The sequence below is a fragment of the Chelonoidis abingdonii genome, chromosome 1 (assembly GCF_003597395.2).
Source record: "Chelonoidis abingdonii isolate Lonesome George chromosome 1, CheloAbing_2.0, whole genome shotgun sequence".
Lineage (NCBI taxonomy): Eukaryota > Metazoa > Chordata > Testudines > Testudinidae > Chelonoidis > Chelonoidis abingdonii.
This window is the reverse complement of record NC_133769.1, coordinates 365,800,686-365,827,205: the sequence shown is the minus strand read 5'-3', so window position 1 is coordinate 365,827,205 and position 26,520 is coordinate 365,800,686. Positions and strand designations below refer to the sequence as shown.

Here is a 26,520-nt window from a genome sequence, read left to right as displayed (position 1 = left end):
CCTAAACCTCCCCGACTGCAACTTGAGACCTTGTTCTGTCATCTGCTACCACTGAGAACAGTCTAGATCCAACCTCTTTGGAATCCCCTTTCAGGTAGTTGAAAGCAGTTATCAATATTCAATCCCCCCTCATTTTTTTCTCTTTCTGCGACCAAACAAATCCCACTGTTCGTCTCAGGCCGCTCCTCATATATGTGCTCACCCCGCCTATATCCCATTTTTTGTGCCTCTGCTGGACTCTTTCAGTTTTTCCACATCTTCTTGTTATGCTGGGGCCAAAACTGGACACCAGTTACTCCCGCTGAGCCCTCACTCGATGTTGATAGAGGAATGATTACGTCCTCGATCAGCTGGCATGCCCCTACTTATACAGCCCAAATGCCATTACCTTCGGGCAACAGGGCACACTGGTTGATCTATCCAGCTTCGTTTGCCTATACTGTAACCCCCCTAGGTCCTTTCGATGCAGAATGTGCCTAGCCATTTCCGGTCCCTGGGCTTGTTAGCAGTGGCAGGCGATTCTTCATTCTAGTGCAGGGACTCTTGCACTTGTCCTTGCTTGAACCTCATCAGGTTTTCTTTTGGCCCAATCTCTAATTTTCTAGTGTACCCTCTTATATCCTATTTCTATCTCTCCAGCTATCTACTACTCCTCCCTATGTTTAGCATCATCTCAAAATGGTCTGAGGTGAAGTCCATGCACCCTCCAGATCATTATGAAGATATGGAACCAAACCACCCCGGACAACCTTGGGATTCCGCATTGATACCAGCTGCCAATTAGACATGAAAGCATTGATCAACTAGCCACTGAGCCGGCGATCTAGCCAGCTTCTACCACATTATACGTCCTTAATCCACCGTATATTTCCTTTCACTTGTCTGGCAAGAATACGTTGGGAGACATAAAAGCTTTTCTAAAGTCAAGGAATACCACATCCATGCTTTCCCCTCATCTATAGAGCCAGTTATCTCATCCATAGAAGAGCAATTAGTTAGTCAGGACCTTGCCCTTGGTTGAATGCCATGCTGGACTGTTCCGTGATCACGTTTCCTCCTCCTCTCTAATGCTTCAAATATTGATTCCTTAAGGATCCGGCTCCAGTGATTTTCAGGGACTGATGTGTGAGCTGACTGGCCTGTCAAGTTTCTAAGTTTGTTGACTAGGGGAGAAGCCCTTGACTCGGTGCTCTCGCTGTGATGAGTTGACATGATGTCCCCACGATGGAGTTGGGTGCAGTGTATCGAGAGACAGGAATTCTGGATATACTGTGGCTAGGAGATATTTTTTTGTTCTCCTCGCCTCGCAGTTGTCAGGGGCCATCTGCATGCTGGGTTTGCCGACACAGCCTTTGGCGCATCTAAAATGGCCTCATTAATCGGAAGAGTTGATCTTTGAGGATGGCTGAGATATGAAGACACTATCAAGGTTGATGGTGGTTCCATTGACTCTTGACCACTTGAGCTGCTAAATCCCTAGGGTTTGTGAGTTTAATCTTGGGAGGCCAGTTAGACCTGTGAGGCAAACAACCTGTCAGGGGATTGTCCTGCTTTGAGAGTGGGATTGGACTACTATACCTTCTGAAGTCCTTTCCAAACCTTGATTTCTATGATTCTATGAATCTAAGATCGTTGCACCCTCTTTGCAGTTCCAGGAAGAGACGAAAGTCTTCACCAATTATGGTGGGGAAGCATGATGGCGTCATCTGAATGTAGGTGGATAGGCTATGGTCCTTGGTGGAGTCACTTCCATCATCAGTATTGGCTTCGCTGTTCTCGTATATTGTGAGGTGGTTCCGCCAGCCTTGATGGTGCAGTCCAGGGAGTGTGCCCCAGGGTTCTTCGGTCGCTTGTCATTATTGCGGGCTCAGAGCTTAGATTTGCTGGCAGTGCGCTGACCCAAGATCCTAATAATGCTATCTAGTGATTGGTGGATGGCATAGAGACTCTGGTGTGGTGCCCAATGTGTTGCCATACCAGGATGTGTGGTGGGAGCCATTGTTGGTATATCCTTGGGGTCTGTTGGTATGAGCACCATAAAAAAGGAAGAGAGTTACAACAAAATACCTCCTCAGAGATACTGTCTGAACCTCTGGTAGAGAGGCAGAGGGCATGGCATGCAGCGGCGGCTAATTCCAGTGCTTGGTAGAGGCTTGGTGCAGAGGTCTTGGTTACTGAGAGGAGGGGACTCGGTGCACTCCGGCATGCAGATGTTCTAGAATGGCAGACATACACCTGTGTGGTCATCCTGGCATTGGTGGCGGTGCTGCGGGGATGAGGATCTTGTCCACACCAGTCGCTCCTATGGTGGGTGAACCATTGCTGGTGGTATTGATGTGGATTTGTGTACCAGAAACGTCTTTTTAAAGGAGTACTTACTCCTGTCCTTCAGTGCTGATTGCTCAGTGCCTGTGCCCATAGAATCCATGGACTTGTCAGCGGTACCAGTTGCTGTCGGTTTCCATGAGCCATGGGAGCCAGAATGAGATGGCTTCATTGCCAAAGATACTGAGTAAGATGGTGAGCGCTTGCAGCTATCTCATGACTCACTATGGGGGCTTCCTGCTCTCTTTTTAGATGATTTTTGAGAGATCTCCACAGCCTGCTTCTTCAATCCTCAGTCTTTAGATGTAGAAGGCGGTATAGAAGACTCATGTCAGCCAGGCAACTGGTGTTTTAGCTGCCTCCATAAAGATAATCTTCTGGGAAAGCTCTCTCTCTTTGCAGGATCTTGGCCAGAGTTGTTGGCAAAGACCACACTTCTATTGTATGTGGCCTTCCCTGAGGCAGCGAATGCAATGAGTGCACTTATCTGCAATTGGAATCACCTCTTTACAAGTGAAGCACTTTTTGAAGCCCAGAAAAAGGGGCATACCTTGTTGGGGGAAAGGATCCCCAGTGGGGAAGAAAACATGTGAGGAAAAATAAAGTTTCTTTTTCTTTTTAAGGGGAAAAACTGCAACTATAACTATAACTAGGAGACTAACTAACTATAGGTATGTAGATTAAGACAGCAGTCTTAACAGACTGCTAATGGCTCTGTTTCTAGTCAGAGGTGGTTGAGAAGGAACTGAGGAGGGCTAGCCTATGCACATGGGCTAGCCTTGTGGTGCTGCACGAGGAGGGACAGTGCATGTGCACGCTCAATGGACACTGCTACTGAAGTTCTCCGATTAGCAGTGCAGGGATGCAAGCATACCTACAGTGGAGCACCCATAGGGACACTACATGAAGAAGAACAGGTGTGGCCCGTGGGTAGGTGCCACTTCCCTTTCTGAGGTAAATGAATTGGAGTGCCTGGAATACAATCTGTAAATAGGGGGGAAGCCCCATGGATTCCAAAGAGCCCACTGGATAGGCGTAGGCCCCCAGTGAATTCCTCACCAACCACTCAATGGTACTCCATGAGTGGATCCATGGAAGAGTGGAAATGGCAGAAGAAGGAGCAGTGACAGTGACTCAGAGGGCGAAAAACATAGGATTGAACCTCTGACTCAGAAGACGACTCTTCTCCTTCTGTTCACCATGGAGGTACAGTTTCAGATAATGCCAGAGACTGGTGCTTGAGATGGAGAGGCCCACAGAGAAGCGAGCATTGCAGGTTCCCTCTTCGACAGTACTGAAGGGCGAGCTATCAGGTGTACATGAGGCTGGTACAATACTGAGTGTAGTAGCGACCCTGCCAGTTGTCCTGTGTGTGCCAGCATTGATAGTGTCAACTCTTGTATTACTGGCAATACCAGCACTAACAAGGTCAGGATGTTCCGGGCAGCCAGAAATGCCTCTGGAGGGTCGCTATCAGGATAGTGTCATTGTGGTGCCACAGATGTGGAAGGAGATCCTTCTGTCTCTGGACTAGATGAAAACTACCTACGCACTGAAGACAGCAGCGTATTATTCTTCAGTCTCAGAAGAGCTTGGACTACAGTCTACTCTTATCCCCATGCCTAGCAGACTTCAGTGCCTGAGATCGCTCCCTTTTGGCCGTCTGCTTCTTATGCCTCTTGTTATGCACTGGGGATGGCGAGCAGTGTCAAGACTCAGGTATGGCAGGAGACACACTCCTTACTGGCATTGAGGCACATGGTCCTGAGTCTGACTAATGTGGCTCAGATGGAGAGCTCAAGAACACTTCCATGAGCATAAACTTTAGCTTGGCTTCATGATCTTTCTCCACGTGAGGCTTAAAGTCTGCACATTTGGCAACACTCTATGATATGAGCTTCCTCAAGGCACTTCAAGCAAGTTGAGTGCAGGTCGCTCATGGGTATAGCCTTATTGCAGGAAACACAGGGCTTGAAGCTGGGTGATCAAGGCATCCCACAGTACTGGGAGTTGATTGAAATCCTGAGATGGTTAAAAAAAAAATCTAACTAACTAAATACTAATAACCTTAACACTAATTATTTACAAAACAAGAGAACATGGTCCACTGGGAGAACTTTCAAATGCAAAAAGAGCAGTTCCAGTAACTGTCACAGGGGGTAAGATGGGACTGAGGAGGATTGGGTGGGTCTTTTGTACTCATGCCACTATTGCGCATCAGCAAAGGGCACTCAAACCACCCCGATAGGTATCACCGAGGAAAAAAAATTTCTGGCAACTGTGCGTGGGATATGCACACACCAAGAGTGGAATGCACATGTGCAATCACTCAAAGAAGAATTAACATTTAACAAATACTTAATCTATTTATGTTAGTGACCGCTTAACTATTTGCAAGTGATAATAGATGAAAAAGAGACCTGAAAGAACCAGGGCTTGAAGGAACACAGGGTGCTCCAACTCCATCACAACCAGAGAGAAGGAACTGAGAGAGAGTTGGAGAAGCCTTGTCCTTTATACCCTTCAGGTGAGAGCACAAGAACACAGCACATATTTGCAATCTCTGTGGTAATGACTGCAACAATCTTCAACTCGTTCACTGGTCACACATACACCTAAAATGAAATGTATACATCTGCAATCCTTAAAGGAGAACCATTGCTGCAAAGTACTACGAGCCAGTAAAAGGAGAGTAGGGCCCATAATCCCTTGGCATTCTTGGGTTTCAACCTGAACTCAAACAGTAATCTGCAAAGCAATTGATGATAGGTCAAAAGTGGAAAAAGGAGCCAAAGAGAGAGAGAGAGAAAGAGAGAGAGAGAAACACAAAGGAAAAATATCATATGTACAAAAAAGACTTCTGAATTTAATTGATTCTTCAAAGGCAGGAAGCCTAAAAGCCATGTCAAAAGGAAGGGCAGAGAAGTCAGTGACTGAACATGAGAACATTTTCAACTGGTATTCTGTGCCTCTTACATGATATGCAATGTAGGTGAAGGACCATCCTGTCTCATGTGCACCATGGGCAACCAGTTCATACAAATAAAAGCACAGCCCCCTAATTCTCCAATGACTGTGATAGGGTGTACAGACCCCACTGATGAGGAAGGTGCCAGAGATGCCGAGGAGGAAGGGCTAGCCCCACACCACTGGTCTTGCCAATCATATATGGTAGGGAGGAGATCTTTGAAATGGAGGAAACTGCAGTCAGCTAGAGAGGGAAGAGCAAGATTATCCTAAGCTGGAGCCACAGGGGGAACTCACAGGGAGACCTCTCCGACCTGTGGGCAGTACAGCAAACACCCATGGTAAGCTGGACAGAGTAAGCCTGACTCAGCAGTCCAGCCTGAGAGATTTCTTAGAACCCACTACATAGGTCCTCTATTGTTGGCAGCACCATGGACCTTGTGTCCCCCCTACAAGGGGCCTTGGGAAGGGGAAATTCTTGAGTCCATTGGGGTACTTAACTTTCCTTTTGATTCCACCATCCAGAAAGACGCAAGGAGCACCTCCTTGGAAAACCTAAGGAACTGGGGCCTGTGCTGGAGCCACCCAGTGTAAATAACCATCCCACCATCTGGGAGAGAAAGCTTAGGAGATTCCTTTACAATGAACTTATCAAAAGACATAATTATTGTATTATAAACTTTAAAACCAAGCATTACTCACGAGGCATGTGACCACATCACGCATTTTCCTCCTCCGGGGCATTTGCAGACGCAGCCTCTAGCTGTATTTCTCTTAGAATTATCATGAGGAAAGCCAAGAGAATGGCCCATCTCATGTGCAACACTGATTGCATCATAAAGCACTGATCTAGATCTCGCCTGTACACAGTTAGACAAAACACCAAGACAAGGAACTATGAATTACATATGAACATAAAAAGCCAAATTTTAAGAGCAGTGTGACTGCATGAACACACTGGATAATATAATTTGCAAACATATATCTAGAACACGTCAGAATCCCACAAGAGAACTTTCAGTGTGAAGAAATAATTTCTTCACACTGCCCTCTGAGATCATTTTAAGAAGTGGGAAAAAATGAAGCACTCACAAGTGATATGTCTAGCTCTGCCAAGGTCTCCAAGCCATAGAATTTTATCTAATAATTCCTACATCTATTCCATAAACTTCTGGTTGTGCTAAAGCATTTCTTTTATAAGGACATCAATTCCTGCTTTAAGGTGAGAGATTTAAAAAGCAGGTTTTTCAGACTGAATCACTCTTATATCTCATCTACACCACTTCCAATTTTTCCCCATTTGTGTGAAAGTAAATAGTAGGTAATGGGGGAGAGGGAAAGTGGAGACCCCATGTTTGGAATATTAGCAGAAAAAACTTTGTCATAATGGATCACTGATATCAATTTCAGGTAAGATAAGAGTAGGTAAATAACTTTCACCTACTGCTTCCATATCTTGGTTGTAGGGAGACCACATTTTTTAATACTTCTAAATAATTGCACAGGATACAGACCTATGGGATTCTTGACTTCATACTGGTGAGAGTAAGGACTAAGGCAGAAAATATGGTTTAATTTCCCCTCACTTTGGAGAGGGCCTGCGTATTTACTTGTAAAAATGATCAAGTGGCACAGTGTTCCCTACAAAGCTATTATAACAAAACCACTAAGCTGTGGGTGCATCAACTGGGGAAATAGGTCTCCAGCTAAGGCACTTCAAGTTCAATTCATTCAACCCCCTTCCAGGGTATATCACAGTTCTGTAATTACTGACCCTTTTTGGTGGGGGTGGAGAACCCAGGACTGCCTGCTACTATGGGTCCTAACCCAGGGACACCAGAAGTAGCAGCCACCTGCTGCATCCCTGTATTAATTGCTGCATTTCCCTGGAGCACTTCTCCATGGCCTCCCAGTTCCTTTCCTTCACCCTTAGCTCAGTTTGAAGTCTTTCTTAAGTCCCAGCAGCCAGCCAGGAGCTCCTTCTTGCTCCCCCTGTCCCTGCCAGTAACTGCTCTGTCCCTGGTGTTGCAGTTCCTTCAGCCAGCCAGGAGCACTGGGTTTACTCCTCTGGCTCCAGGCAACAATTGACTAACTAAAAGGACCACAAAGTCTCCAGCAGTGGACCTCAGGGCCTGTACACCCCATCACAATGATGATATAATACCTTGTCTGACAAAGTTTGCAGATGACGTATTGGTGGGGAAGTAAATAATGAGGGAGACAGATTACTGTTACAAATATATCTGAAGCACCTGATTAAATGATCGCAGTCCAACAAAATGTGTTTTAATACAGGCAAATGTAAGATAGCACATGTGAGAAAGATGAACAAAATGCATGCTATACATACAGGATGGAAGACACCATCTTGGAAAGCAGTGATTAAGAGAAGGACTTGGAGATCATCAAAGCTAATTGCCTCAATGTGAACAGTCAGTGCATGGTATGGCAAAAAGGGCTAATGCAATCCTTGAATGTATGAAAAGAAGAATATCAAATACAACTAGGAAAGTGGACTTGTTTCTGTACACAGCATTGGTAAGACTGCTACTGGAATATTGTGTCCAGTTCTAGTTCCACACTTCAAGAAAGTTGTGGAAACACTGGAGAGAGTTTTGTGGAGATACTAACTGATACTAACTGTTGTTCTTTGAGATGTGATGCTCATGTCCATTCCACGTTAGGTGAGTGTGCACCACGTGCACAGTTGATGGAGGTTTTTCCCTCAGTGGTATCTGTTGGGCCAGCTCTAATACCCTCTGGTGCCATGCGCTCATGCGTGCATATGAGGGGCCTAGCCGGCTCTGCATCTTCTCAGTTCCTTCTTGCCGGCTAATTCTGAGTGAGGGACAGGAGAGTGTGTTGTGGAATGGACATGAGTGAAACATCTTGAAGAACAGCATACAGAAAGATTAATAACTGTTTTTTTCTTCCTCGAGTGCTTGCTCATTTCCATGCCACATTAGGTGACTCACAAGTGGTACCTTAGGATGTGGGCTCAGAGTCGATAGATATACAGATTGCAACAATGCTCTACCAAACCAGGCATCATCTCTAGCTTGCTGGGTGATGGTATAATGGGATGAAAAACTATGCACCAGAGACCAAGCTCTCCCTCTAGAAATATCCAGAAATGTTGCTGAGGAAGCTTGAGCTCTCGTTGAGTGGGTGGTCATGATGGCAGGAGTTGAGGCACCCACCTGCTCATATTAGGTGTGAATGCAGGATATGATCCAGGATGAAATTCTTTGGGCCGAAATTGACAGGCCTTTCATCCCGTTTGCTATTGCCACGAAGAACTGTGTGGACTTACAGAATCATTTGGTCCTTTTGATATAGAAGGCCAGGGCACGTCTAACATCCTGCATGTGGAAATACTGCTCCTCCCTATTCCTGTGTGGTTTCAGGAAGAATACTGACATGAAGATAGCCTGATTACTACGGAACTGAATCCACCTTAAGGAGGAACGCAGGGAAAGAGTGAAGTTGCACCTTGTCCTTAAAGAACACCACATACGGGAGTTCTGACATTAGAGCTCTGGATCAACCGGACCCTCCTTGCCGAAGTCATTGCTACCAGGAAGGCAACTTTCCAGGAAAGGTATGACAAAGGGCATGATGCCAGTGACTCAGGGCCTATGAGTCTAGACAGGACAAGATTTAGGTTCCACGGTGGAATGGATTTGTGAATCTGCAGTATAGTCTCTCTTAAGTCCTTGAGGAAGCAAATGGACATTTTGTGAAGAAAAACCCGATATACCATCCACTGGAGGGTGGAAAGTAGAAATGGCTGCTAGGTGTACCTAAATGGACAAAATGGCTAGGCCCTTCTGTTTCAGATGAAGAAGATACTCCAGCATGGACTGGAGAAGTGACCTAGCAGGTGAGAGGCCTCACTGGAATTACATGGAGAAACACTTCCACTTGGCAAGGTAATTTGATCAAGTAAATGGTTTCCTACTATCTTGCAATACCTGGTGGACTTGCACCAAACAGGCCACCTCCACTGTGTTTATCCATGGATTTCCATGCAGTCAGGTGGAGGGCCTTGAGGTTTGGGTGGAGCAATCGGCTGCGATATTGTGAGATCAGGTCTGTGAGGGGAGGAAGCATCATCAGGGTTGCTACTGACAGGTGCAATAACATGGTGAATCAGTGCTGGCATGGGGCTATAAAAATAACCTATAGTCTACCTTGCTTGACTTTGAGTAAGACTTTGTTCATGAGAGAAATGGGAGGAAATGCATAGAACAGGTGCTTTTCCAAGGTGAGCAGAAAGGCATTTGAGAGCAAGCCCAGGCTGTCCCACATAGAGAGCAAAACAGCTGACACTTCCTGTTCTGCTTGGTTGTGCACAAATCTATGAGGGGAGTCCCCCATGACTGGAAGATGGTCATGGCTATATTGGGACAAAGAAACCACTCATGGTGAGAGGAGAAAGGCCTGCTGAGGGGAACTGCCACATTGATCCAGGCTCCCAGAAAGTGAGAAGCTACAAGTTGGATCAAGTGCTTCCCATAGAATTCCCACAAGTGAATAGCCTCTTGTCATAGGGGGAAAGAACGTGCCCCTCCATGCCTGTCTATGTAAAACATAGCTAAGTGTTGTTCTTAGGGACTTGCACAACCTTGCCTGCAATCTGGAGTAAAGCACCTGGAATGCTAGACGGACCGCTCTCAGCTCTCTGACATTTATATGCAAGGAGAATGCCTCCTGGGACCATAGACGTTGAGTCCTGAGGTGCTCAAGGTGAATCCCCCAACCTAGCTCAAATGTATCCAAGATTGGGGATACTGATGCTTGGGGACTGATGAAGGGAATGCCAAAGCTAACCTCCGGGGGTCTCTCCACAAATCTAGAGAGGTGGGAACCTCGGCGGGAACTGTAAGCACTGAGTCCAAATCATGACAGTTTGGTGAGTATGCTGAGGCCAGCCATGCTTAAAGAGGTCTAAGGTGCAGTTTTGTGTGTTGTACCACATATGTGCATGCAGCCTTATGACCCAATTTCTGAGGCAGAAATTGGCTGTCGTGATGGGGCGGGCCTTGACCTGCTATATTAGAGATGGCATTCATAGATTCTAGGGTTGGAAGGGATTCTAGGGCTTTTTCCTAAGTCCAACCTAAACCTCCCTTGCTGCAGTTTAAGCACATTGCTTCTTGTTCTATCCTTAGAGGCTAAGATGAACAAGTTTTCTCCTTCCTCCTTATGACATCCTTTTAGATACCTGAAAACTGCTATCATGTCCCCTCTCAGTCTTCTCTTTTCCAAACTAAACAAACCCAATTATTTCAGCCTTCCTTCATAGGTCATGTTCTCAAGACCTTTAATCATTCTTGTTGCTCTTCTCTGGACCCTCTCCAATTTCTCCACATCTTTCTTGAAATGCGGTGCCCAGAACTGGACACAATACTCCAGTTGAGGCCTAACCAGCGCAGAGTAGAGCGGAAGAATGACTTCTCGTGTCTTGTTTACAACACACCTGTTAATGCATCCCAGAATCACGTTTGCTTTTTTTGCAACAGTATCACACTGTTGACTCATATTTAGCTTGTGGTCCACTATGACCCCTAGATCTCTTTCTGCCATACTCCTTCCTAGACAGTCTCTTCCCATTCTGTATGTGTGAAACTGATTGTTATATCCTAAGTGGAGCACTTTGCATTTGTCTTTATTAAACTTCATCCTGTTTACCTCAGACCACTTCTCCAATTTGTCCAGATCATTTTGAATTATGACCCATCCTCCAAAGCACTTGCAATCTCTCCCAGTTTGGTATCATCTGCAAACTTAATAAGTGTACTTTCTATGCCAATATCTAAGTCGTTGAAGAAGATATTGAATAGAGCCGGTCCCATTGCCAGGCACTGCCTGCTTGTAAGCCTCTGGGAGAAAGGCTCTGACTCAGGTGCAATCAAGCTTATAAACTCTATCCTCTGAATGGGGATGAGTGCTTGGAATGTGCTGAGTGCTTGGAATGTGGATTGTACCAGATGGATGCTGGCTTTCATCTGGGCCTCGGATGAGCCTATGCTCAGCCAGTTGTCGAGGTAAGGGTAGACTCACACCCTTTGCCTTCTCAGGAAGGCCACCACTATAGCCATGCATTTCGTGAATACCTGAAGGGCTGCCAACAGGCCAAAGGGGATGACAGCAAACTGGTAGTGGGTTTGGTTCAAAATGAACCTGAGAAATCTTCTGTGGTCCTGAAATATGAAGATGTGAATATAGGTGCCTTTTAAGTCAAGGGCAGTGTACCAGTTTCCTGGATCCACGGAGGAATAATGGAGGCCAGGAAGACCATGCAGAACTTCAATTTCTTGAGATAACTGCTGAGGAAATGCAGGTCTAGGATGGGTCTGAGACCCCCTTTGGCCTTTGGGATTAGGAAATAATGGGAGTAAAATCCTTTCCCTCTCAATCTCTGAGGTATCTCCTCCACAGACTCTACCCAGAAAAGAGGTTGCACCTCCTGGGCTAAAAGCTGCTTGTGAGAAGGGTTCCTGAAGAGGGATGGGGAAGGGGGATGGGATGGAGGGGTGGGAATAAACCATACTCAGTACCCAGTAGTCAAAGGTGATGAGGGACCACACTAGGCTGAAGCAGGAGAGATGGTTTGAAAACAAAAGGTGGACAGGATATGGTACAGGAACTGGTATAACGTTCTCAGGCACCACATCAAAAGTTCTGCTTGGGGCCTCCCAAGTATCTGTGATGGCCCGTACTGAGGCTGAAGTGGGCAGGGGCAAATGTCTGCATTTATAACCCCTGTTTTGATTCTTAAACAGTTCCTGGCACGGTGGCAGAGCTGAAAAATGGACTGGTTGTTGAGGACGGAAGTGTTTCCTCGAAGGTACTGGGGCACATAGACCCAGGGACTTAAGAGTGGCTCTAGAAACTGTGATACAGCATGGCCAGAGGGCAGCAGGAGAGTGTTAGCAGGGAGCCTTATTCCCTGCAAGGGGAGGAAGGTTTGCTATAGATTAACTAGAGCACCTGAAGCCAATTAGAGCACCTGAAGCCAATTAGAGCACCTGAAGCCAATTAGAGCACCAGCAGTCAGTCATGTGATAAAAACCCCTGCTTCAGTCAGACAGTGTGGGATTTGGAGCAGAGAGCAGTTTGAAGGAGTTGGAGAAGAGAACAGTTTTGAAGAGAGACAAAAGGAAAGTTTGGAGGAGTGCTGTAGTGGGCTGAGAAATCCAAAAGAAACCCTAGGGAAGGTGCACATGACTTGTGTAGAAGGAGGGCAAGAAGCCCCTTCACAAGCTGAAGGGCAGGAGAGGGAAGTAGCCCAGGGGAAGGAACCACTAGTTCAAGTGGTTCACCACAAACCTCAGGGCCCCTGGGTTGGGACCTGGAGAAGAGGGCGGGCCCAGGTCCCTCCCTCTCCACTCCCCTCCTCAAGGACACTAGTGGGGTAATTAAAATACTAGTTCAGAGGCAAGCAATGGCGCCCTGAACCTTCCCCAAAGAAGAGAAAGCGCGAGACCCAGCATAACAGTACCAGCAATTTGCCACGAAACCTTCACTTCCATTTGTTTGGAGAAGAGCAAAGTGCATTCAAATGAAAGGTTCTGGATGGACTGTTAGACTTCCATTGGTACACCCGAGGACTGGAGCCCAGAATATATATGCATGGACACTGCAGAAGCCAGGATCCATCCTCCAAAAATAGTGGCCTGTGGGGAGGCCCTGGCCACAGACTTCCCTTCCTCCACCAAAGCAGAGAACTCCTATCTGGATTCCTAGGGAAGACAGTCTTTCAATTTCATTATCAACTTCCAGTCATTAAAATTGTATCTCCCCAGCAAAGCCTGCTGGTTGGAGCTTTAGAGCTGTAGACCTCCTGTAGAAGAAATCTTTCTTCCAAACAGTCTTGTCTTTTCATGTCCTTTGCTTTGGGAGTCACTCCTTGCTGTCCCTGTCTGTCTCTCTCATTGGCCACCAAGACAACAAGGAACCCTGAAGGGGGTGGGGGTACAAGTACTCATAGACTTGGGAGGGAAGAAAATACTTCTTTTTGGCACTTTTTGCAGTGGGAGGCAGGGAGGACATGGTTTACCACAAGGCTTTAACTGGTACCATAATGGCCTCATTGAGAGGGAGGGCCACTTTCGATGGGCCCGCAGTGGACAGAATATGAACCAGGCTTTGGGACGATTCTTTGACTACCTCCACTTTCAGCTCCTGGTCAGCAAAAAAGTCATCATGAGGGGAAGATACAGGTATCCCAGATGCTGCCTCATCCAGGGAAGAGAAAGAAGAGGCCTATATTGGAAAGGGGTCCTGCTCCTCTCCTTCTGCACTGACTGGATCCCAGAGATCTAGGTCCTAAGGCCTGGTACTGGAGCCCAGGTCACCTGCTGGTCATAGGATGGGGGCATTCTTCCTTCCGAGACTACAGAGTAAGAGTGTCTGGAAGAGGGCCCTTGCATAGGGGAAAAACCCCACAGGTTCCAAAATGGCTGCTGTATCTGTAAGCAAGTGCTCATTGTGCCAAGGACTCAGCAACACCCCTGGACCCAGGTCCATCAACTGGTCGGGCTGCCCAGTGGGGAACTGACAGCAGTTCCTTGAGTGGGAATACAATTCTACTTCTAAGTATGATGACAAGCCTTCTTCCAGGGATCATGGAGGGGAGATATCCATCGGTGCCAGGGAATGGTGCTGAGGTGGAAATACGTGGGTTGAGGCAAGTAAGGCAGTTTCCCTCTAGATGGTACCGAGGGGGCTGGTACTGAACGGGAGCCCAGGGCCACAGACTCCCTTCTGCTCCCCAGTACCAATGCCACCAACTCTTGTACTGCTGGCAATGGTGGTACCGAAAGCACCAGCAGCTCCCTGGCCACAGCAAATGCCTCCAGAATAAATGGTACCACAATCTTGCTGGTGTCACATTGCTCCTCCAGTGCCAAGGGATGGTCCAGGACCAGACTCAATGGAACTTGCCTATGAGGTAGAGTTGATGGTGCTGCCCTCAGAGTGGGGGCAGAGGACTGGCCAGACTCAGGTCATATTTCATCGCACTCTACGTGGTTGGCTTTCTTCAGAGTCTGAGAATGTCCCCTCTCTGTCCGCTACTTCTTATGTTTTTAATCTGGTACCAGCGGAGAACAGTGCAGAGATTCTTTCACGTCAGAAGGAGCACTCTGCACTGACACTGAGATACTGAGTGCCAAGTAAGACTGGCTCAGCTCTGATAAGGGATGGAGTGCCGCCTCCGTCAGGAGGAACTTCAACCTGGCCTCCATGTCCTTCTTTGTACAGAGCATGAATTCTCAAGAGATCTAGCACCGGTCCCTAATATGAGTCTCCCCCAGGCACTTCAGACAAGTGGAGTGTGGATCACTCATAAGCATGGGCTTGCTACAGGAGGCACAGAGCTCGAAACCTGGAGACCGGGGCATAATCCAGTACCTGGAGCAGGCGAAAATCCACTAACAAGGCTAGAAGTGTTAACTAACAAGATATAAAATTAATCTGCTGAGAAAATAAAGAACTGGAATAACAAAACCAGTAAGCAAGAGGAGCTGTTCCTGTGACCATCATAGTAGATAAGAAGAAACTGAGAGGATGTGGAATCAACTGGGCCCCTCATATCGGCATATGAGTGCTCAGTGACAAAGGGCACTAGAGCCGACCCGATGGATACCTCTGAGGGAAAAATATCCAGTGATTGTGCAGATGGCATGCATACACCTAATGTGGAGGAATGAGTATGAGCATGAATATGAATATGACATGAGGCTTAAGGAGCTCAATTTATTCAGCTTATTAAAGAGATGGTTGAGAGGTGACTTGATTGCTGTGTATAGCTTTTTACACATAGACCAGATATTGGGGGAAGGAGGTGGCGGGTGGAGTTTCAGTATTGCTGACAAAGCCATAACAAGATCCAATGGCTGAAAGTTGAAGTTAGATAAATTCAACCTTGAAATAAGATGCAAATTCATAGCAATTAGGTATCTTTCTAAAAGATATGCTTTAATCAAGATTCTGGGAGAAATGTCTATGGCCTTTGTGTGTGGGTGGTTGGCTGGATGGTCATGGTGGTCCCTTCTGACTGACATCTGTGAATCTATGCATCCCTTGTTCATTAGCTCTCATCATGAGACATGGAGAACAGAAAGCTTTGCAGTGCTCTCAACATGCTCATAACAGTTGCAGCACTGCATTAGGACAAGGAATATAATCAAAGTGAATGCTTCAGGGTTTCAGGTGTTTTCAGGGGTCAGGAAGGATTTCCCCTGCCCCCAGAATGCACAATTGATCAAAACTGATTAAATGTACTCTGGTTTTTTTTCCCCACCTTTCTCTGATGCATCAGAGTGTATTCAATTATCTACAGCTGGAGAGGAGACATGGGATGGGTGGACAGGACTTTGAGAAGGTGCAGGGAGCCCTCTTTCTTAGATGACTAGCTGGTATGCCTTGTTTGTATCCTCGGGGTGCAATTGATCACTGGATTTTAAGGATGGAATTTACCCCAGATCTGCTTGACTGGGAAATTGAGGTTTTTTTCTCCTTCTTCTGCAGCATGGGACATGGATCACGTGCTGGGATCATCTAGACATAGCTCACCTAGTCAATTCCCTGTCATTGCAGGAGCCTTGGTGGGACCTTGGTCTCTTCTGTTCTCTGCCTGTGTCACATAACAGTTTAGTCATCTAAGGACTGAAAGGCTTTGGTCTGAAATTGGGCTTTATATAGGGATAACTGGGTGCAATGTAATGCCCTGTGATATACAGGATGTCAGTCTAGATGATCTAATTGTTCTAGACTTAAATGCTATGAAACAACCAATTATTAGCATAATGTTACTGGAGAAAATATTTAAATTAATTAAAATATCAATTTTTGAAGTGTACATACTGTAGACTATATTTCACATACTTTGACAGTAGCTACTGAGGGAGTACTAGTGCACAGATGTTCTCCATATGAATATCCATCAATCCCTGGATATTTTCCACCCCTAAAATACAAAATAAAATAAATGTAAATACAGAATGTTCATTTGATATTAAATTGTTCTCTACAGCTGTAAATAAATTCAGTATAAATAAAAGAGTGAAATATAAGATCCGTATTTAGATCGATAAGAAAACATTATGTTCTTACTTGTAAATACATCTTCTCATAACATAAATATCCACCAATCCAGAATTACTTACAAGCTAAAGTCTGCCCCATCAGAACCAATTAGAAACATCTTTGCTGAAGCGTCTTCTGCTGAGACCAGTGACCATATTAATAGATAAGTCACTTCTTCTTCCATATGCCTTGGTAGAAACAATTACAAATCTATATCTAGGTTTGATAGCCAGCACGCTGTAGCATACAAGTGTTTGCCTCATTTTCCATTTAAAGAGGATTTGTTCACATCTCCCATGAGATGTCCTGATGTGATTCAGTCTGCACTCGTCTTTCCAACATAAGTCAAAACCCAGTGGTTCCTTGGCGTGGTTGATGACGAACTGTTTGTTTTGAGCCATCGAAATACTCCATGTGGCTCTCCATTGAGCCTCAGTGTCGAAGTTAAGTGTAAGGGGCTTGATGCGGTTCCATAGAGAGTTGTGAGATTTTAATCTTGTCTTTGGTGGGTTCTGCAGATTATTGTGCAAAGGGATCCTCATATTTGCATTGACATGGTTGAGAAAGCGAGATGTCTGTGCAGCTATTCTAATCTGTGGAGGCTGGATATGCGATATGACCGGGAGCCAATCAACTGGAGTTGATTTGAGCATCTCTGATACTAAGCGCATGGCATTATTGAATTGAGTATTGAGGAGTTTAGTGTGAATTCTGTGCGATCATACTGGCACACACTATGCAGCTGCAGAATAGAACAAAGGCAATTGTTGCGGTTCATAGGATCTGTGGATTGGAGCCCCAGTATGTTCTGGCCATTTTCCTGATAAGTGGGACACGAGACCTGAGTTTATCATGGGTATTCTTGAAATCTTGTTGGAGGGTCAAACTCTGGTCCAGTGTAATGCTGAGATACTTTGGGATAGCCTCATGGCCGACATTGTCACCGTAAAACTGCACAACACATTCAGTATTAGCCATTTTATTGTTCAGATGGAAAGTAATCATCATGGTTTTTTTCAGTTTAGGCCTAAATTTCCAGGATTGGAAATAATTAGCTTGGCGTGCTGGTGCCTGGAGCCGCCCCTGCGTATGTTATGTGAGGACAAATATACATGTAAGAATGCAGTTGTCTCAGTCTCACATACATAGGACCAGATGCTCATCTGGTGAAAACTGGCTTTAATGGAGCTATACCAATCTATATTATCTGATGCTCTGGCCCAAATTGTCTTCACTACTGGTTAACTAGTTTACAGCAGTACAGAAAAATGTGGAACGAAAGTATTTGTATAAGCATGGCAGCTTAAAAAAGCCCATCATCACCCAGTGAGTTGAAATTTATTTTATAGTAATTGGCAAAAGTATACAGATACACCCAGGTTGTAAAATTTTATATGAAGTTATAAAATATCTATTTGTTTCCAGCTGCTGATTTCTCTTTGCTGCAGGATATCTTGCCTTCAAGAATTCTGGTACCTGATCTTGAGATGATAGGGCTGTTGGTAGGCTCTGAGTACTCCTACTATTGCTGCCTGCACTTTTAGGTTTCAATTTAGCAAAGTCCTAATGATTTCAATGGGATTTAACCACACGCTAAAAGGTTAGGCTTGTGCTGAAGAACTTTGTTGAATATGGGCCTTGGAGAGCTGGAATGAAGGGCATTATGAAAGAGCATGTAAGAACAAGGAAACTAAATCCAAAGATTCATCAGCTTAATTTATCTTCTGTGTCTTCAAACACAGACTTCTAACTTCTCAATCATGATGCCCAAGCATCCCTGTTAATAAACAGCAACTTGTACAATCACAAATATGAAAACATTTGGACCTTCTCCTACTTTCTCATCCATGCAGCAGCTCTAATTCTGAATCTATAACTTATAGCACTTGTAAAATTCCTTTCAGGTGGTTGGTTATAACTAGACAACAAAACTAACTAGAAAATTAAAAAAAAAACAAAAAACATCAATTTTCTTACCTGTAAACTGGAAGTTCAAGATGTGTGGTCTTTATCGTTATGCCACACACATAGTATGGCATGTACACCATGTGCCTGAGTCTGGTAATTCTAACAAGCAGTGTCCATTGGCCTACACATGCAGAGAAGACCACCTTGTGCTCCCAACCAAGGGCATAAGAAGCAGCACAGGCTGATGACTCTCCAGTTCCTCTAGTAACTGCAAACCCAACAGAATCCAAAACTGAGGGTACAGAGGGGAGGTAGTAGAATTCATATAGGGACCACACCTCTTGAAGAATCTCCAGTTACAGATGAGTAACCTCAATTTCTTCTTAAAGTGCTGGTCCCTAGGTGTATTCCACATGTGGATGATGGACAAGCAATGCTCAGACTGGAGGGGCATGCAAGGAAGCCAGCAGCCAAGATGCTTGCAGTCCTTCAGTTCCCACTGCCCAACCTGCAGCAGCAGCTTCACCTAGCATCTCATATCTAGCAAACATGTGGACGGAGCTCCAGGTGGCTGCCCTGCATATGTCTAGTATTGGAACATCCTGCACGGATGCTGGAGGAGGCCAATGTATGTAAAATCTCCAGGAGTTTGTGCTGTGCCTCCTTGACTTCTTCCAGTGAGATGTCTAGTGAGCTTGCAACTCTTTTGCAGAGATCTTGAAATTGCTTGAAATCATCTCCTGTGTTGGGAGTTGGTGTCATTACGGTGTCCTCAGGGGAAGACGAAGAAGAGTGGGTTGCTGGTGCCATTTCCTGGTCGGAGCGTTCTTCCTTCTCTTCAGCTCCCTCTTCTATAGGTTCCAATGGTCCTGGTACCAAAAGTGTGGAGGAATGATGTAGGCTCCCCATGGGGGGGCTGGAAGGTTTGTGTTGTGGGGGGTATGTTGCCCACAGGTTCCAATATGCCCACTGTGGGGGAAATGGCATTGGTGGCATCCATGGGTAACCATATCAGTGTGTGTCTTTGGGGTCAATGTAATATCTCCTGTGCGGAGGGTCTGGTCTTCGTGGATTGTGGTCCAGAGAAGAACATGTTGAAGAATATATTTCCCCTTCGTCCTTTCATTCTCATTGCTTGAAAATGGTGAAGCAGATCATGATGGAGTTGTGAGGTGACTTGGTAGTGACCATGCGGGGGCGGTGTCAGTGTCGAGAATAGGGGATTCAGGTGTCAAATTGATCATGAGGTCTTTGTGGTGCAGGAATTCTTGTGTTGTTGGTGGCATTGGTACCACAGAAGACATAGCTATCGGTACTGATTTTTGCAGCATGATGTGGGTGCCGGTGTGCGTACCGAATGCATGGTGCTTGCAGAAGGTGGTGCCATTGTCTGCAGACATGCTGAGCCACTCAGTGCTGAGTGTTTAGTTGGCTCTGCCAATGCCAACACATGGGGTTTCAGTTTAGGAGGAGGAGTTTAAGTTGTAAGTCTCTTGCCTTTCTGGTCTGGGCTTTGAGGTCGTGTCAGTACAAGCACTTCTGAGGTATGTGTTTCTTGACGCGGCAGCAGACGCACTGTGAATGCCCAACAAATATAGGTATTGAAACCTGCAAGTGAGGCAGCGTTTAAAACCTGGGGGACTGGAGGAGTGCTTTCCTCTGTAAGGGGAAAAAATAAATTTCTACTCTAACTATTAAGAATGGAAACCTATCTGATCTAAAAAAAGGGATTTTTGTACAGGAAATTAACAGAGAAGAATAACTATAAGGAGAAGAATTAAGTCTAATTACTTAAAATGATTCTACTAATAAAAGGTATTGAGGCACTGCTGGATGATCCAACTCAAGCAAAAGGCAGTAGAGAAAGAACTGGGGCGGGGGGTTGGTTGCACAGTGCCAGATAATCGCCTGAAGTGGCACAAGATGGGGACACGTATGCGACCCAATGAGCCCCTACTACTGCAAATCTCCAATTACGAGCGCAGGGATGCATGAATACCTAAAATGGAGCACCCACAGGGACATCACTCCATGAAGAACTGATAATTTTCTAGCAAGCAAAGCTATAACAAGATCCAATGTCTAGAAGTCAAGGATAGACAAATGCAGACAGAAATAAGGCACATATTTTAAAAGTTAGGGTAGTTATCCATTGGAACATTTTACCAAAGATTGTGGTGGATTCTCCATCACTGGCAATTTTAAAATCAAGATTGGATGTTTTTCTAAAAGGTATACTTGTTGTTAGATGCTGATAGCTGTTTGGCTGCATGTATGTGTGTCCCTTGGTGTGCCGCCTCAGCCATGAGCAGACATCTGGCACGGCAGACCTTGAGCAAATCACCCAATCACCACAAGATCTGTTAAGGGAAGTAGGCACCCAGCCAGGTTTACTGTTGACAAAGCACAGTATTAGTATCCCACAGACTCTACCGGACCACTGATACAGGTATGCCTGTAACAATAAATGAGCTCGGAGAACGGCGGGACTTTCCGTTCCTCCTTAGGCTAGACAAAGATACTCCCTCTGAGATACATCTTTATACCTCAATACAAACAAGTTAGTACTGCCCCTTTGACATAGTTAGTTACTGACCCCTGACATGGTTAATTATTACCAATTACCTTGTACATGTTGGTTCAATCAAAACATCTTCATTATGTACTGTCATCTTGACCTTATCTTTTAGGAGGGCTCAGTGTGTTCCTGTTATCCTTGTGGAATGTTTTTGTACCATCCTTGATATCAGTATGTTCTGGTACCACTTGATATTGGGATGTGTTTGCGTGAGTACTCTCCCTAGAAGTTCTTAGGAATGTGTATTTCTGCAATATCGGCTCTGTTCTTGCCAGATTCTGTGAGCAGGTCCTGCTTCATACCAGGCCTCTGATACAAGGGGTTGAAGGGATAGCTCAGTGGTTTGAGCATTGGCCTGCTAAACTCAGAGTTATGAGTTTAATCCTTGAGAGGACCACACAGGGATCTAAGGCAAAAATCAGTACTTGGTCCTACTAGTGAAGACACGGAGCTGAACTCAATGACTTTTCAGGATCCCTTCCAGTTCTAGGAGATAGGTATATCTCCAATCACTTTTATCTCTTCTTACTACAATGCTTTAGTTCAAAAAGGAATTAATAGAGCCAAGTCCTATGATCTGTGTTATGCAGGTTAGACAAGACAATCAAACTGTTGCATATGGATTTATAATCTATGAATGTTTGCACACTGGGACCCTGGTTCATGAATAGCGAATAAAGCAGAGTGCCATGGAGCTGAAGTCTGAGCAACTCTGCCCCCAAAAATCAATTACAAGAAACAAACTGAACAAAAAACTGAACTACTTGCCAAACATTTTAAATCTGAGCAGGGTTTAACATTTTCTTTGTACAATGAGGGTCAGGAGTCTGGAAACCATCTGTGCTGTTGCTTAGGAGGTAGAATGAACTGAGGGTTTTCTCAAGTAGGTGGAGACTATCAGGCTGCTCACGCCTCTTAGGCTACAGAACCCAAAGGAAAACCTAATTTTGCAATGGCAGCTGGGCTCTGCAGGAGAATAATGGATCCTTTTTTGGGGGGCGTGGGGGGGAGTGGGGGTACATTGTCTAGTTTCCAAACAAAATCTTGCAAAATATCTTCAAGGACTGAATTTAATATTGATGGTTACAAATATAAAGAACAGTATTACCATATTTTTAAAGATTAAAATAAAAGAATCTTACACAATTAATTGTGTGTGGTCGAATTGTACACGGCCCATAAGGAATTTTCGAACATAGGTCGAATAAAATACAATAACCTGTTCCAAAAGGTGAGTAATTGTCATGAGATCCCTTTCTGTCCAAAGCTCTAATGCAATCAGAACAACGTGAAGGCCAAATGGACGGTACATCTAAAAACATAAATATTAAAAAAAATCATCTACATGTAACGCTTTGAAGCTATGATCCTTCATATAATCCACACTGCTGGTATCATTCCCCAGTCTGTGTTCCACTTTACCTCTTCAGCCACAGAAGCTGCACTGGAGCTCAGAATATAATCATAATATTAAAGGGACACTGTTGTTGATCTGAAAAATCTCATTTCTGTCTGGAAAAATGTTTACATATTATAGTTGCAAACAACACTCACGATTACTAAAGCTGAAAGAATTTATCAGAAAAATATCTATTTCTTTCATTTGTTTACTTCGTGCGTTTGGCAGTACTTTGTATATAGCCAGTCTCTCTGTTCTGTTCTGATGATGGTCACTTGTACTTTCTCATGTATGAACATGACATCACCACTCTTATGCACAGCTCTAGGGGCCTCATGTATGCTGCTTCCTGTAACTGAGCCAGGGGTTTACCATTAATGATTTAAGAGAACAATCCAATAGTATGTTGGCAGAACGCTGAACGAAATGAGGCTTCATAGAAGACCTATGTATTAACTACACTAATACTAAGGTAATATTTTTAAAGGGACACTCAGCTTTTTATTTAAAAAAAAAAACCTAACAGATTTTCAATGTTCAAGTTTCTGGTAAAGCATCTTTTAAATAAGTATGTCCCAACATTTTGAAAACTACAATTATTTTAAAAGCTATTTATAATGGCTCTTATGATCCCCACTGATATTTATAGGGTCTTTTTCAGTAAAGGACAATGGACAGACCTGAAAACAACAGCACTAGATCAGGTAAGGCCTGTTTCTCCCACTCACACACATACCCCCAAAAAATCACACCTCTGTTCTGTGGGAGTGGGAGAGGAACCCAGGTCTCTCTCCCCTCTGGATTGCAGCCCAGGGTCCCTGTGTTAATCTGCTAAAGTCTGCTTCATATGATCCCCTGCTGCTTCCCCGGGTTGTGTCCATCTATGCCTGTTTACAAGCATCTTTCACAGAGCTACTCTCTAATCCTCTCCCCCCAGAGATCTATCTCTTTCAGCCACTTCTTCCCAGTCTGCTGCTCCCCATTTCCTCAAGCTGTCAGCTCTCTGGCAACCATGTATTCTGCCTAAATTGCAGACTTTTATCCAAGCTGATGCTAATTGGACATAGTTGTGGCTGGAGACATAACTGATCCACTTATCAACTCTTTCATGGCTATTACAGTGTGGGGTCTATACCACCATTGCAGATAGATTATGTTTTGTTGAACAGTGGTTCTACTCCAGGAAACAGGAAAGGTCATCTCTAAAGGGAATGTGGCATAACAGGAACCTTCCCTTGAATTGGAAGGCTACTAAACAGTTTGTACAATTGGTCCATCTACTACTGCGTCAGCAACAGGAATCCTAAGCATGAATTTGAGATAATTAAATGTGAGGTCAACTTCATTTCATCATACGTGGGATCACAGATAAAGACAACTCAAGTGTGGCAGAATTTTACGCTACTACTGAGGGTGATGGAGAATATCTGCTGGAAGCCACCACTGCGGTCAACGAGGATGGTGTCTGAGTGGGGTCTGCAGTTGGAAGCTGGATGCAGTGAATTTTCCATCAGGATAAGCCTTAGCTTGAGCTCCCGTTCTTTTCTGGTGCAAGTCTTGAGGTTGAGGCAATGGAGGCACTTTTGAAATACATGTGTCTCACCCAGACAATGAACACATTGAGAGTACCTATCACTGACCGGGATTGACTCGCGGCCTGAAAGACAGTGTTTAAACCCCAGAGATCTGGGCATGCCTCTATCAGTACCATTCCCCCAGGTGAAGGAAGTGAAAACTAGACTACACTATACGGATGAACAGAATTTTACCGGTAACTAATAATAATTGATTTTTTAAAAAGAAATAAGCGGGGGAGAGGAAAGTAGCTATAGCTAACTCTATTGTATAACTATACTAACACTAACTCTAAAAGGTAAACATGAAGAAACTAAGGAGGTGCTGCCAAGGGCTCCATTTCAGGCCAAGGGCAGTGGAGAAGAAACTGAGGGCAGTTTGGCTGCTCAGTGCCATATAGCTGCTAGGGGGAGACACAAAATGGGGGGCGGGCATGTATGGGCCAAATGGGCACTGCTAAGAATCTCCAATTGCAGGTGCAGGGATGCAGACTCACCTAAAGTGGAGCAACCTCAGGAATGCAATAAAACATATTTAAATTTCCCCTTACCATCCAGTTGCCAATGACCTAGTAGATAAAACTGTTAGAACTTTTAAATAGGGTATGACGATGATAATTAGTGGGAGCACGGAAACAAAGCTGGCTTGATTTCTTCCAAAACACAGAATTCCACCTCAAATTATGACAGGCCCTGCTTTCAGTGGGAAAGAAGGTGATATATCATTTGGACTTAATCTACATCAGAGCTGCAACACTCTATATAGGTAACCTGTGTAGGGACTAAGGAGGCCTCTTATGTCCCCTGATTCCCCAGTGCAGATATATAACATCAGTCACAATTGTGCCCATAATAAATAAGAGTAAATAACTCACCTCATTTGTTAAATGTACATACTGAAGCATCTTCAATGTCAACAAAGTTTCATTGGAATCTTCATGGCGAAACTAGGAGTAAAAACACCAAAACATCTTAGACTCTCCATTCTGAAGAAAGAATTAATTCTACGTGAGATCTTTAAACAGCAGCAATGTTTCATGAAAAATCTTTCCAAATTAACTATGATTCACACAAATATTCCTACATATAATTTCACTTCTCATTTTTTGTTATTCATTTACTTTTTCCATTTTCATGCCAATTATATTTCTGTGTTTTTGCTTCTCTGAATATATTCTGTCAGGATTTTCACCATTTGTCTAGATTGAAGTGATCATTATCAAATATTTGTTCTCTATGTAGGTACTTATAGTTTGTGATGAAGTCACTCCTTAACTTTGTTGAATAGATTGAACTCCATGAGTCTATTGCTATAAAGCATATTTTCTAATCCTTTAATCATTCTCATAGTGGCACTCTGCACTCTCTCCAGTGTATCAAATGTCCTTCTTGAATTGTGGACACCAGAACTGGACACAGTATTCCAGTAGCACTTGTACCAGTACCCAATACAGAGGCAAAATAACCTCTCTCCTCAGACTGGAGATTCCTGTTAAAGCATCCAAAGATCATATTAGCCTTTTTGGCCACAGTATCACATTGGAAGCTCATGTTCAGCATGGAGTGATCATATCTTTTAGGAACTCATCCAGTCTTGATTTTAAAACTTCATCAAGTCCCTCATAAATCGTTCCAATGGTTAATTAACTTCCTTGTTAAAATTTACCAATTTGAATTTATTTAGTTTCAATTTCCAGACATTAGGTCTTGTTATGTCTTTGTCTGGTAGACTAGAGAATCTTCTACTATCAGAAATCATCTCCCAATTTTATAGGCTGATCAAATCACCACTTAAGCTGATTGCCACTCATTGCAGCCTTATTTAAGTTTCTTGCTCTGAAGAGTGGGAATAATGGCTGATATTATTTTTAGAGAAGAGAAGATTACTTTATGTTTGGATTTTCCCTTATGCACTCACCTCCATTCAGAGTGTGGAGATTTTCTTTCTTCATGTTGTTTTCTCTACTTAAAACATTTATAGTTTTGTTTGTTTTGGGTTCGCCCCCCTCCCAGTAGGCATATTTGATCTTGAATAATTTTAAATTGGTTTCTCATCCCTGGTAAAGTTTATAATAAGGACAGTTCCATTATACAGAACTATCTGGATTGCTTAGTTAACTAAGCTCATTTTAATACAGGCAAATGTCTTGGTAGTCCATCGATCTGATGATGACAAATCTGTGCAGATCATCTAGTGTTGGTCTCGTGGTGTGCGCTTTGATGACTATACAAGCCAATTCTAGAGGTGCACATTTTGCTGCAGATGGTGCATGGGAAGCTCACGGCCAATGGGCTGTGCGCTGCTGTGCTCTGTGACGTCGTTCGCGTGCCTCTTGTAGACGCCGGCAGTGTCTTCCTCAAAGGCGATGCAGGTATTTCTGACTGTTGCATGCCACTGTGTTCTATCACTGGCGGCATCCTCAGGGTCCCTAGGTTTGATACTGCTGTACTGCAGATTGGCTTTGATGGTGTCCTTGTAATGTTTCCGTGGATGACCTATATGCCGGATGCCCTAGGAGAGCTCACCATACAGAAGCTGAAAAAGAGAGAGATGTTTCATCAAACCAATCTGAATGTGTTTCTTTTTTTGGTCCAAAGAGATGTTATTGCTGTGTTCAGTCTATCTGCTTGAACTGGTCCCAACTTTCGGTTTACAGTACAGATCAGTTGTC

General features: G+C 44.4%; 1 protein-coding gene across 1 annotated transcript in view; it reads right to left on the bottom strand.

Moving 5' to 3' along the window:
• LOC116820524 (disintegrin and metalloproteinase domain-containing protein 20-like) overlaps positions 1-26,520 on the bottom strand; it is a 174,012-nt gene that overhangs the window by 91,586 nt on the left and 55,906 nt on the right. Inside the window, 4 exon segments of the mRNA XM_075066834.1 lie at positions 5,995-6,152; positions 16,168-16,270; positions 22,018-22,187; positions 24,724-24,795. Coding sequence (XP_074922935.1) covers positions 5,995-6,152; positions 16,168-16,270; positions 22,018-22,187; positions 24,724-24,795 — 503 coding nt within the window.